General features: G+C 32.2%; 2 protein-coding genes across 2 annotated transcripts in view; both read left to right on the forward strand.

Annotated features, from left to right (window-relative positions):
- The window catches only part of aspscr1 (ASPSCR1 tether for SLC2A4, UBX domain containing), a 9,513-nt gene extending 5,320 nt beyond the window's left edge, over positions 1 to 4,193 (forward strand). The window contains exons 5-9 of the mRNA XM_016536613.1: positions 372 to 429; positions 922 to 995; positions 1,067 to 1,547; positions 2,053 to 2,112; positions 4,012 to 4,193. Of these exons, the coding sequence (XP_016392099.1) occupies positions 372 to 429; positions 922 to 995; positions 1,067 to 1,547; positions 2,053 to 2,112; positions 4,012 to 4,152 (814 nt within the window). The 3' untranslated portion in view covers positions 4,153 to 4,193. The remainder of the gene's footprint in view (positions 1 to 371; positions 430 to 921; positions 996 to 1,066; positions 1,548 to 2,052; positions 2,113 to 4,011) is intronic.
- An 8,557-nt stretch (positions 4,194 to 12,750) lies between these two features.
- LOC107726926 (myeloid-associated differentiation marker-like protein 2) lies at positions 12,751 to 13,687 on the forward strand. The gene has a single exon (XM_016536621.1). The coding sequence runs from the start codon at positions 12,754 to 12,756 to the stop codon at positions 13,672 to 13,674; it is 921 nt and encodes a 306-aa protein (XP_016392107.1). The 5' UTR covers positions 12,751 to 12,753; the 3' UTR covers positions 13,675 to 13,687.
- The last annotated feature ends 52 nt before the right edge of the window (positions 13,688 to 13,739 follow it).

The following is a 13,739-nucleotide window of genomic DNA, read 5'->3' on the forward strand; positions in this document are numbered from 1 at the left end:
AAAAATTGACACTTATGACTGGTTTTGTGGTCCAGGGTCACATATATATTAAACAGATTTTGAATGCCGCTCATGTTCTCACAGGCTCCTCCCACTGCTACAACAGACTCCTCCCCTTTCCTCACTGACCACGCCCCCTGCTCTTACAGAACTGATTCCACTGCAGTGAGATTCCCTTAAAAATCCACAGCTGTTTTTCCATAAACGTGGGGAAAAACTAGCCCTGCGGGGTCTCAATCCAGGAACTCTGTGTATATACAGTATATTAGACACACGTGTTTGTGTTGCTGCATGTCATCCAGCGGATGCACAGATCAGAGTCCAGTGTTTGTTCTCCTCCTGACAGATATTTTGATGTTTCCTCCTCACAGGACGCCTGATCTGGACGCGTCTGGACCCACACCAGTGTGTGTTTACATGCGAGACGAGGTGAGACCAGCGCTTGATCTCTATTAAAGTCAACATCAAATCACAATGACTTCATTTACTGACTTATCACTCGTTCCTGCGGATCTTCTGAAGAAAGAAGTTCAGATAGATTCCAAGAACAGGTTTCTGCGGGTCTTGAAAAGGTCTTAAACTTGCCTTCATCAAACCTGCAGAAACTCTGAAGAAGTTCATAAGAAGTTATACATATTTATAAAGATTTTTTTAACATTCTCTTTTCCAAGTTGTCTCAAAACTTAACAAAGTGCACTTTTTTATGATAGATTGCATATAAATCTAACATATTAGTACATAACACAAAATGGTTTGATAATTTATTGAATTTTTATTTATTTTTTTATTTTTTTTCGAATACAAAATATGTTGTTCTCTTAATCCGGACGATGAAACGAACCATAAACGTTCCGTGGATGCATTTCTCATTAATATGCTGTGGATTAAATTGCCGTATCATGTCTTGTTGTCGTTGTGTAGGTCAGCGGTGAGGATGCGCTGAAGAAGACGACTCTGAAGTCTCTGGGTCTCACCGGAGGAAGTGCTATCATACGGTGAGCTGTTCGTCTCAGCGGTAACATCACGTGATTATGATGATGATAACGATGGCGTTTCTGTTCATTAGTTATGTGCTGAAAGGCTCTGGCTCCTCGTGTCCTGGTGTATCTGTGGATGCGGTCGCTATGCCAACGGATGCTGTTGCCAAGACAACCGTATCACAGCCGCCTCCAGAACCACCCGAGAAGCCCGCCCCTGTTCCCATGAAAACCCCGGCTCCTCCCACTGAGGTCGCGGCGCTGCTGAACCATCATCCTGTCAAACAGGAAGAGGAGGAGCCGAAGGCGAGCCAGGAGCAGGCAGTGCGGCCCAAATCTGACCAGCCGCCGTCCAAACTAATGCCACAAGAGGACGACGAGCGACCCGGGACGTCACAACAGTGCCATGGCTCCGCCCCCTCAGCCACGCCCACTAACTTTGTGCCATTTTCGGGAAGCGGACAGCGTCTGGGAGGAACTGCTGGACTGAAGATGTCCACGTCATGGTCCTCATGTGTGTCCGGCAGCCCACCGAAAGCCAAGAAACCCAAACCCAGCCGTGAGATCAAGGTCTGTTCACTTCCTGTTTCTTCATTTGCTCTCACACTTTTTTTGTTTTTTTTGGCTTTTTCATTACAGGAATAAAGTTTGGAATCATTAAGATTTTTTATGTTTTAAAAAGAAGTCTCTTCTGCTCAGCAAGGTTGCATTTATTTGATTAAAAATATAGTAAAAATTGTGAAATATTATTATGATTTCAAACAGCTGTTTTCTATGTGAATATCTGTTAAACTGTAATTTATTTCTGTGATGCGCAGCTGTATTTTCAGCATCATTACTCCAGTCTTCAGTGTCACATGATCTTCAGAAATCATTCTAATATGCATTCAAATATTGTGCAGCACAACTGTTTTCAACACTGATTTCAGAAACAAAATCCTAATCATTCCAAACTTTTGAACGTCTCTGCTTCTTCTCACAGGTTTAGTGTTTGTTCTGCTCTGTTGATCGTTCTCTAGTCGTCACTCAGATGTCTCTCTCTCAAACTAAAGTGTTTGTGAATGTGTTTGATCAGAGATCAGTCAGCGCCAAACAAGCGACGAGGGACGAAGAGGAAACAGACAAATATCTGGAGGTAAAAACACACTGTCTTTCTTATGATATTGCATCTATATGTCAGATCCCTGCATTTTTTTAGTTATGTATTATTTATATTAAGGCTGGGCGATGTGACCAAACCCTTATTTCAACCCTTTATCTCTGTTATTAAAAATGTGCATAAAAATGCAAATAAACATTCGGAAAAATACAATATAAAAAAAGATACAAATTAAATGTATATTTGGTCTATTTAATAATAGCTTTCTGTGGAAGGCATTTTCTGCCCGTTTTAAATACATTGTTTAAATGATAAAAATTCAAACCTGAAAATATGTGCCAAAAATGAAAATCATATTAAATTATTTTTAATTTAATTTTCCTAATGACAGTGCATCGTTCCTGTCAAAGAAGTGATTTGAAATTTCATTTTCACTACAGTTTTAATGCAAGGCTGTCAATTTAATAAAGTGAAGAAGCACATTTTTCTTTTTAATTTTCTTTTTTTCCCCTTTTTTTCACAATTTGCATTTATGTTTCATATAGATATAAATTAAAGCTACATAGAAATATTAAAAAATTAAATAAAAATGGCAAAAGCACATAGTAAATTACTAAAACTTAAATAAAAAATTTAATTAAAAATGTTAAATATAAAATAAACTAATTCAAAATATTAATAAATACTATAATAGTATATAAATAATAATAATAAAAATAAGTAAATACTAAAAAGTAATTAGGACTGTTGTTTTTTATTTAGTTCTTCCCTGTATTTGCATTTGTTTCATTTTCAAAGTCAACCTGTATGCAAATCATATGTTAATCAGTAGGTGGGGCTATTTTTATGCTTAGGGTTAAAGTTAAAATACTAAACGAAAATTAGAAATGCGGCAACTTGCACTAAATAACACTTTTTTTTGTTGTTGTTTTTTTCCAAGCATGTTCTGTTTTATTTTCTCATTCATGCGTCTGTCTTTATCACTCTAGCGTCTCAGTTAAGCAGTTGTGTAGCTATATGAGTCCCTGCAGCACAAAAGCAGTCATAAGCAGCACAGGTATATTTGTAGCAATAGCCAACAATACATTGTATGGGTCAAAATTATAGATTTTTCTTTTATGCCAAAAATCATTAGGATATTAAGTAAAGATCATGTTCCATGAAGATATTTAGTAAATTTCCTACTGTAAATATATCAAAACTTAATTTTTGATTAGTAATATGCATTGCTAAGAACTTCATTTGAACAACTTTAAAGATGATTTTCTCAATATTTAGATTTTTTTGCACCCTCAGATTCCAGATTTTCAAATAGTTGTGTCTCAGCCAAATATTGTCCTATCCTAACAAACCATACATCACTGGAAACTGAAATCTTTCAGATGATGCATAAATATCAATTTCAGTAAATTTGACACTTAAGACAGTAAATTTCACACTGGTTTTGTGGTCCAGGGTCACATATTTGCATACAGAGACACACGATACAGCATAATCTCCATTGATAGACACTTTATATTATCTGTAAAACATATTTATACAATTCCCTACAGTTCAGCTCGTGATTAATCAGTGAATCGTGATTAATCAGTGACCCGCGATGAATCGGTGAATCGTGATTAATCGGTGACCCGTGATGAATCGGTGACACGTGATGAATCAGTAAATCGTGATGAATCAGTGACTCGTGATGAATCAGTGACACGTTATGAATCAGTGACACGTGATGAATCGGTGACACGTGATGAATCGGTGACACGTGATGAATCAGTAAATCGTGATGAATCAGTGACTCGTGATGAATCAGTGACTCGTGATGAATCGGTGACACGTGATGAATCCGTGAATCGTGATGAATCAGTGACTCGTGATGAATCAGTAAATCGTGATGAATCAGTGACTCGTGATGAATCAGTGAATCGTGTGTTTGTGCAGCCGGTTGACAGGGAACCGCTGGTCTTCCATCTGGACTCCGGAGCCCGTCGACATGATGACGCAGAGCTTCCTGACGAGTTTTTTGAGGTCACCATGGACGACGTTCGGAAGAGATTCGCGCAGCTGAAGAGCGTGAGGTGAGAATGTACAACACATTTGATAGAACGAGAGTGTGTGATTGACGTGTGAAGTGGCCAATCACAGTAGCAGTGGTGTCATTGTTAACTAAAACTATAAATGTATATGTTTTTTTTAAATTGAAGTAAAGCTGAAATAAAATAAAGTATAAATATTCAATGTGAATTTAACTTAAAAAAAACTTGGCAACTTGTTGCCTTGGCAACTAAATGAAATTAAAAAAAATTTTTAAAAACTGAAATAGATATAAATTAAAGCTAAATAGAAATATTTAAAACAAAATGTCAAACGCACATCCAAAATTGCTAAAAATAAAAATGAAAATATAAAATAAACTAATTCAAAATATTAATAAATACCATAATAGTATATAAATAATAATAATAAATAAATATAAGTAAATACTAAAACGTAATAAGGACTTGGTTTTTTATTTAGTCCTTCTCTGAATCTGGGTTAAAACCATAAAAAAAGACAAAAAAAATCATCACTCTTTTTACTCTTAACTGTTTTAATACATTTTAAATGAAGTTTTAATCATTTCATTCTAATCTTATTTCATTTTACCTAATTTATTTTCTCTCATTTTTACTCCTTACTTTTTGTTTTGTTTTTCATTTCTTATGAAACTTGTTTAATAACTTTTCTGTAAAGCACTTTGAATATGAAATGTGCTGTATAAATAAACATGCTTTGCCTTGAAATAAATTATATATAATATAATTAAAATGTAATATATCATATTTTAATATATTTAGTTGTTTATAATATATTTTTATAAATATAATATTTAATGAAGTTACTAGTGCTAAAATAACTAAAATGAAATAATCTAAAACTTAATAAAAACTATATAGACATTTTTTAAATCATCAACTAATAAAAATGACAAAAGTACTAAAATGAATGTAGAAAATATTTTTAAAATCGAATTTCAAATATTAACAAAAACTGTAATAGCATCTCGGTGATACTAAAATACCACGGTCCAAACTTTTGATCAGAGTAAATAGTTTATATTGTTTATATACAGTGTCGTTCTGTTGTTCAGCTGGTGTTTGATCATGTTCTTATGACAGAGGTCAAGCAGAAGGTCAGAGGAGGTCGTGACCTTTGCCCTCTAACTCCTCAGACAGTTTCATTTCTGAGCGTCAGTTATTGTGACTAAAAACACAGCGCTCCGCTATCAGTCATTTCAGATCTCTAAAACAGACATTTCAAATACCATTTCAGTCTTTCTGCTTCAAAATGTTATGTTTAATTTGATGTGTTACTTGCCGTTTCTTTGTAATCATTAAATTTAATTTTTGAGTGAAATTTTTCAGTGTAGATCGTGTATTTTTTGAGTCGTTTCAGTGTAAATCGTATACAAAATTTTTTCAGTGTGTTTTGTGTGATTTGTGTTCTTTAGTTGTATGAAATATTTTAATTTATTTTAATTTTTTTATTAATATTTTTATATTATTTTTTGTTCTTTTCATTATGTGTAGTTGTTTAAAATGTTTTATTTTATTTTTATTTTATTATTTTTTCTTTGTTGTGTTATGTTTAGTTGTATAAAATGTTTTACATTTATTTATTTATTTATTCTTTATGTTGTGTTTAGTTGTATGAAATGTTTTAGGTTTATTTTATTTTAATTTGATTAATTATTTTACTATTTTATTTAATTTCAGTAAACCTATTTAATTTCAAGTAACGAAAATGTCTTTTTTTAATGGTTTTTCATTTTAGTTTCAGTTTTAGTTGTAGTTCACTGTAATAACCATGAGTTAAACTGGTTTAAATGGTTTCTTGTTGGTTAATAAGGTACAGTTTCAAACCGTCTTATTTTACACTGTAACAAAACTTTAAAGAATCTTGCACAATCCTCTTTTACTTTTTTAAAAAATAATTTTTCATACTAACCACAGTTTTAGTGTATTAATAATAAGAAAGTTATTTACATAACTTAAAATGCAACCTAAAGGGTTTTACAATTTAAAGGAGTAACAGGTATTTTAGTGAAACTGTGGTAATTCTCATAGATCTGAATGTTTCTGATGTGTTTATTGCTGTGTGAAGCAGATCTTATCTCTCATCTCAAATATTAAAGGGGTCATATTATGCTTTTTCACTTTTTCAACTTTAGTTAGTCTGTAATGTTGCTGTGACCTGCCGCCCGCTCCCGAGTCATGTGACTCCTCCGGCCAGCAGGGGGCGACGGAGGACGGCGGTGACGCACAGACAGCAGCGGTCAGACCGGTGAAGACCGACCCCGGGAAAGTGCCAAAATGGCTCAAACTGCCAGGTGTGTTCAGGAGCTTATTGCATATTTCCTCATATGTTTGATTTCAGACGAACACCACTAGAGAGCGCACTGACACTGCTGTCTCTTCTGCTCACCAAGGCTGCATTTATTTGATTAAAAAAACAGTAAAAACAGTAATATTGTGAAATATGACTGCAATTTAAAATAACTGTTTTGCATGTGATGTACTTTATTCATATTTATATCGCAATTCTCACTTTACATCTCATTATATTGTCTTTTTATTTTGAAATTCTGAATTTATCTCAGTTCTGACTTTATATTTCGAAATCTGACTTTATATTGAAATTCTGAATTTGTTTTGCAATTCTGACTTTTTATTGAAATTCCGACTTTATATTTAGAAATCTGACTTTATATTGAAATTCTGACTTTAAATCTCGCAATTCTGACTTTATATTGAAATTCTAACTTTATTTTAAAATTCTGACTTTATTTTTTGAAATTCTGACTTTATAATTCGCAATTCTGATTTTATATCCAAATTCTGACTATATATTGAAGTTCTGACTTTATATCTTGAAATTCTGAATTTATCTCAGTTCTGACTTTATATTTCAAAATCTGACTTTATATTGAAATTCTGAATTTATGTTTTGCAATTCTGACTTTATATTGAAATTCTAACTTTATTTTAAAATTCTGACTATCTCAATTCTGTCTTTATATTGAAATTCTGACTTTATTTCAAAATTCTGACTTTATTTTTTTTAATTCTGACTTTATAATTCGCAATTCTGATTTTATATCCAAATTCTGACTATATTTTCCAGTTCTGACTTTATATCTTGAAATTCTGAATTTATCTCAGTTCTGACTTTATATTTCGAAATCTGACTTTATATTGAAATTCCGACTTTATATTTTGAAATTCTGACTTCATATTATGCAATTCTGACTTTTTTCTAAGGATAGCGAGAAAAAAAGTCTGAATTGTGTGACAAGTTGCAATTATCTTTTTTTATTTTTCTATCCCATGGCAAAAACGTGCTTCCATAGTTTAATATAGGAAATATATGTTGAAATAAATATTACGTTTTTCTAATTTTTTAACTTTTGTTGTTGTCTACTGTATGTTTTCAGGTAAGAAGTGAGGTTTGATCGATGCAGGAGGACGGAAGCGTTCAGATTCCCATCATTCAGTAGTTCAATAGATTGACTGTAATTCATGCAAACCTTCATCAAATAAATACACGATGATAACTGCCAATTGAGTTCTTCTCTTTATTTCTGACATCATCTGTTCCTGATGATAATTCTGAAATAAAAGTTAATAAAAACTGCATAGACATATTTAAAAGAAAAAGAAAAACTAATAAAATTGGAGGGGGGATGCAAAACAAAATTACTAAAACATAAACTAAAATTACAATGAAAAGGAAAATATACCCACAACACACCCCAGACACAGGTGAAAGCCATCTGGCCTGCACTGAACATAGACTTCAGCTTTATTACTGTTAACTCAAACTATTAAACACCATTTTCATTCTTTGAAATAAAATAAAATACAAATATTAGATTAAAATGAGAAATGTTGCCTTGGCAACTGACTGAAATTAAATTTGTTCATATACTAAAATTGCTAAAACTAATATAAGTACTGAAATAAAAATTAAAGTTAAATATTTTTTTTAAATAAAAATAATAAAGTTATGATATTAAATTATGAAAACAATAAAAATGTAACGAAATTTCTAAAACAAAATATAAAAATAAAAGCTATTCATTATGTTTATATTTTGTTTATATATGTTTTTTTTTTTTATTATTTTTTAATACTCAAAGAAATTATTTTTAAAGCATTTAAGCTAAGGGACCTTCACCAGGGGGGTTGAAAATTATTTATTTATTTATTTGTTTGTTTCGTACTTTCTTTATTTTTTATTTATTATAAAAATATAAAAGCAAGTCAATTTCAACCGAAGCTACAGATACTAAAGTTCAACTAAAGATCTCTCCCACATTAAAATGCATTATTTAGTCAGTGGTGCTATTGTTATCGAAAACTAAAAATATTAAAAATAATTTAATTAAATAAAATAAAACTGAAAAAATATATAAATATTAGATGGAAAACCTAAAATGATTAGAAATGTTTGCTTGGCAACTAACTGAAATAAAATAAGTGAAAGTACTAAAATTACTTAAAGTAATTTTAAAATAAAAGTAAGGCAAAAATAAAAATGACAAAAGCACGTAGCAAAATTCAACAAAAACTCAAACTACAATTAAAATGAAACTGAAAATATAAAAATTAAAGCTAATTAAAAAAATTTATAAATACTATTATAGTATATAAATAACACTGATGAAAGTTTAAAATGTGCTTTGGGTTTGAATGAACTTTTAAGTCAAAATGAAGTCATAATAAAAGACTCTGTTTGCTTTCTTAATGTGTGTTTCTTTTCTTATTGTGAATAATTCATTAGTGCACCATACTACAAAATCATTAAAAAATATCGAAAACTAAAAATATTAAAAATAATTTCATTAAATAAAATAAAACTGAAAAAATATATAAATATTAGATGGAAAACCTAAAATGATTAGAAATGTTTGCTTGGCAACTAACTGAAATAAAATAAGTGAAAGTACTAAAATTACTTAAAGTAATTTTAAAATAAAAGTAAGGTAAAAATAAAAATGACAAGCACGTAGCAAAATTCAACAAAAACTCAAACTACAATTAAAATGAAACTGAAAATATAAAAATTAAAGCTAATTTAAAAAATTTATAAATACTATTATAGTATATAAATAACACTGATGAAAGTTTAAAATGTGCTTTGGGTTTGAATGAACTTTTAAGTCAAAATGAAGTCATAATAAAAGACTCTGTTTGCTTTCTTAATGTGTGTTTCTTTTCTTATTGTGAATAATTCATTAGTGCACCATACTACAAAATCATTAAAAAATTAATAAATAAAAAAACAAGCTTTTATTTTAGCTAGTCGCCAAGGCAACATCTTAAAATATTCATTTTTAATTTAACTAAGCCTAAACTAATAGAATTTATATAGACATAAAAAACTAACAAAATTTAAACTTTAAAATTAAAATGAAAACTGAAAGAAAAAAAATATACATAAAAATGTTAATGAAAACTATAATAGTATATAAATGATACTAAAGTAACATTGCACTGTACTCTTAAAAAAAACACATAATGAAAATGCTAATAGTAACTCCTAAATGACCACATTAACCGGTTAAATTCAGAGAAACATCACGTTACGGATGTAAAACTGGATGCAGATTCTGTTTCATGCTGACTTTACAGATCTTCTCATCATAATATTCCCAATATGATACAAGCTTACGTTTAGGCTAGTTATTCACACCATCATAAAGCAATCTTTAGCCAAACAGAAGAACTAATAAAACATGTTGAACTACAGCATGTGAGTACACTGATGCTTCAGCTGGTGGCGCTGTTGTGTTAAAAATACTGTTCAAAGGAGACAGACCAGGGTTATTTGCAGCAGGGTTATTAAACAAAACCATAAAAAAATTAAATAATACTTGAAATAAAATAAAATATATATTTTTTAAAACGATATACTAAAATACTATATAAAAAGCTATATAAAACACCAAAAATTAATAAAAATGACAAAAATGATAATATGATTCAAGCATGTTGTGGAGTGTTGATCTGTGTTTCAAGCTATAGTCTGTGTGTCACTGCACTTTACCACAGAGAAATATTTAGACTCACGAAAGAAATAATATGCAAAAAATGCTATTACTTATTTATTTATCTATTTATTTCTTGTTTAATCATTTTTTATACTTAGAATAGAAATGATAAAAAAATATGCTAGGGGGCTTCACCAGGGGGTTAAAATTATTTTTTTATTATGTATTTATTATTTTTAAAAATATTTTTCATAGTGGAAAAAATAAAAAAAAATTTATATTAAAAAGTATTTAAAAATTATGCTAGGGGGTCTTCATTTTTTATCAGTTTATGAATTGTAAGATTTAAAAAATTTTTGTATACTTTAAAAAATAGTTTTATACTCAAAGAAAAAAAAAAGTTCAAAATTATGTATTAACAATGATTTAAAAAATGTCTTGACTGGAGGGTTTGAAAATTATTTATTCATGTATGTATGCATATATTATTTCTTTAATCTATTTTTTTTATATTTTAATTATTTTTTATATTATATAAAAAACATCAAATTAAGTCATATTCAACCGGAGCTGCAGATACTAAAGTTCAGCTAAAAATGTCATTATTTATGATTATTTAGTCAAAATGTGTGTGTATGACTTTGTAGAACAATAATGATGTAATGGCTTGGCAATGTGAGCGCAACATATAAATATGTGGACTGGATTATTGTGATGTTTTTATCAGCTCTCGTTCTGACGGCACCCATTCACTTGCAGTGAGACACTGATGCAGTGCTACATTTCTCCAAACCTGATGAAGAAACAAACTCAGGGTGCAGAGCACATTCTCAGCTAATGTTCATTTTTGCATGAATTATTCCTTTAAGAGCAGTGACTGTAGTTGTCTCTCATATTTAGGGTTCATTCCTCAGCTGCATGTCTAACAATCCCGAGTGTCTGCGTGTGGTTATATATAGCATAACTGTGGTTTCTTCTCACAGTGGACACACATTCCAGCCTCATATCTGCTCTGACGCTCCCACATACGCTCAACTCTCTCCTCTGGACCTCCACGCACTGACTGGCCGCATGGACGAACCGATTCTGCTGCTGCTTCCAGATTCTGCTGAAACACTGAGTCTGTGAAGCAGTCGGATCAGAAGGTAATCGATCTGATGGTACTTGTGTAACACATCTTCTGTCCGACTCTGTGAGACTTTCTGTGTTTGCTTTCTGACAGATCGTGAGTCAGAAATACTTCATGCAGGCCTGAGGAGGAGCGTCTGAGGAGCAGCCTCGCCTCGAGCGACAGACGGACGACAGACACACGGCTGATCAACAGACGAGCAAGAGTCAGTGCTGCAAAACCCAGCACTGATCTAGAACACACACCAGTGTTCAAACGTTTGGGGTCAGTGAGACTTTAAATCAATACTTTGTTTCAGCAAGGACGCATTAAATTGAGCAAAAGTGACATTTATAATGTTACAAAATAAATGCTGTTCTTTTGAACTTTCTGTTCATCTGTGAATCCTGAAAAAATGAATCACTTTTAGTGTTTCATTTTGATTTTAAACGTCATTTATTTGTTTTCATTTTACCTTTTTTATGATTTAATACATATTTAGTTTTATTTAGTTTTTTATTATTTATTCTAATTTGATATTTCCATGTTCTTTTATTTTTAGTGTTTTATTTTTTTTATCTATAATTATTTAAAATTATTATAATTATTATATTATAATGCATTTTTATGATTGATATAATTTAGGTAAGAGTTTTATTTTGATTTTGTTTTTACTTTGAAAATTCTTTAAGTTTTACATATTTTTGATTTAATTGTTTTTAGTAAGTGTTTTATTTTGATTCATTTTAATTTTAAAATATTTTTAATTTGTCATTTTTATGAATTAAATTTCTAGTCTGTTTTATTTTGATTTTAATTATTTATTTTACTTAATTTTAAATTTCTGTGATTTGGTTATTTATTTTGAGTGTTTTATTTACTTGTTTTCATTTTTAAATGATTTTCATTATTTTAATTTGACATTTTTATAATTTAATTTATTTTTAGTAAGTGTTTTATTTTGATTCATTTTAATTTTAAAATATTTTTAATTTGTCATTTTTATGAATTAAATTTCTTGTCTGTTTTATTTTTATTTTTTTATTTTACTTAATTTTAAATTTCTGTGATTTGGTTATTTATTTTGAGTGTTTTATTTACTTGTTTTCATTTTTAAATGATTTTCATTATTTTAATTTGACATTTTTATGATTTTATTTATTTTTAGTAAGTATTTTATTTTGTTATATCTGTTTTCATTTTAAATTATTTAAATTATTTTAGAAACAAATTTCTTAGTCATTGTTTTATTTTGATTTGTTTTTAATTATTTAATTTTACATTTCTATAATTTGATTGCTATTTTTGTTTTATTATAATTTTTTAAATATTTTAATTTTATGATTTAATTCATGTTTTATTTTTTGACAGTTTTTTTTTTTTACTGTTTTCAACATTTATTAAAATAATTGAGTATAATAATAATAAATAGTAATAATATTTTATTATATATATTTATTTGTATTTTTGATCAAATAAATGCAGCCTTGCTGAGCAGAAGAGACTTGACCCAAACGTTCGAGCGCTAGTGTAGCGTCTCGTCATGAGCGCCTCCGCTGGTCATCATCTGAACGTCTCGGCCGTGTTTTCTCCCAGAGGTGCGGCCCGTGTGTGTCAGCTGATGCTGGGCTGCACCATCGTCTCATTAGTGATCCACAGCGCCGGTTACAGCGCCACCTACGGGACCTTCTGCATGGCGGTCTGGACGAGCTGCTTCGCCGTCAGCGCGGCCGTGCTGGTGCTGGACGTGACCCGTCTGCACGCGTGTCTCCCGGTGTCCTGGGAGAACCTGACGGTGACGTGTGCGTCTCTCGCCGCGCTGCTCACGCTCACTGCGTCTATCCTGTATCCCGTGTTCTTTGTGCGCGCGGATGACTGTCCGTACAACAACTGCGAGGTCAGAAACTTCCGGATCACGGTGAGCGTGTGCTCGTGGGCGGCGTGCGTCGCGTACGGGACGGAGGTCTTCCTGTCGCGGGCCAAACCGGGGCGCGGCATGAGCTACTACATGGCGACGGCGCCTGGCATCCTGAAGGTGGCGCAGATCTTTGTAGGATGTGTGATTTTCGTGATGCTCGCCAGCGGGACTGATTTCACGCGGCACGCAGCGACGCTGTACTGCGCGGCGGTGTTCGGCGTGTGTTTGACCGGGGCCGTGCTGCTGGTGGCGCTGGCGGTGTCGGGCCGGAGCGGGGCCCTGCGGATGCCGTTCGAGCGGCTCGCTGTGATCTACACGTTCGCCGCGGTGCTGCTGTATGTGAGCGCTGCCGTGCTTTGGCCCGTCGTCTGCTTCGACGGGAAGTACGGCGCTCCGCTGCGGCCGCAGGGCTGCCCGAGGGGCAAGTGCTCATGGGACGTGAAGCTCGCCGTCGCTGTGATGAGCTTCATCAACCTCGCGCTGTACATCGCCGACCTCGTCTGTTCCCACAGGAGCCGGCCGGTGTCGCAGCGTCCTGGAGTCTGAACATTCATGACACGCAGACTGTCTCATGACTCCACTGCTGATATCACACACTGCTGGATTACTGT

The sequence above is a fragment of the Sinocyclocheilus rhinocerous genome, unplaced genomic scaffold (assembly GCF_001515625.1).
Source record: "Sinocyclocheilus rhinocerous isolate Xijiao unplaced genomic scaffold, SAMN03320098_v1.1 scaffold2027, whole genome shotgun sequence".
NCBI classification, from domain to species: domain Eukaryota; kingdom Metazoa; phylum Chordata; class Actinopteri; order Cypriniformes; family Cyprinidae; genus Sinocyclocheilus; species Sinocyclocheilus rhinocerous.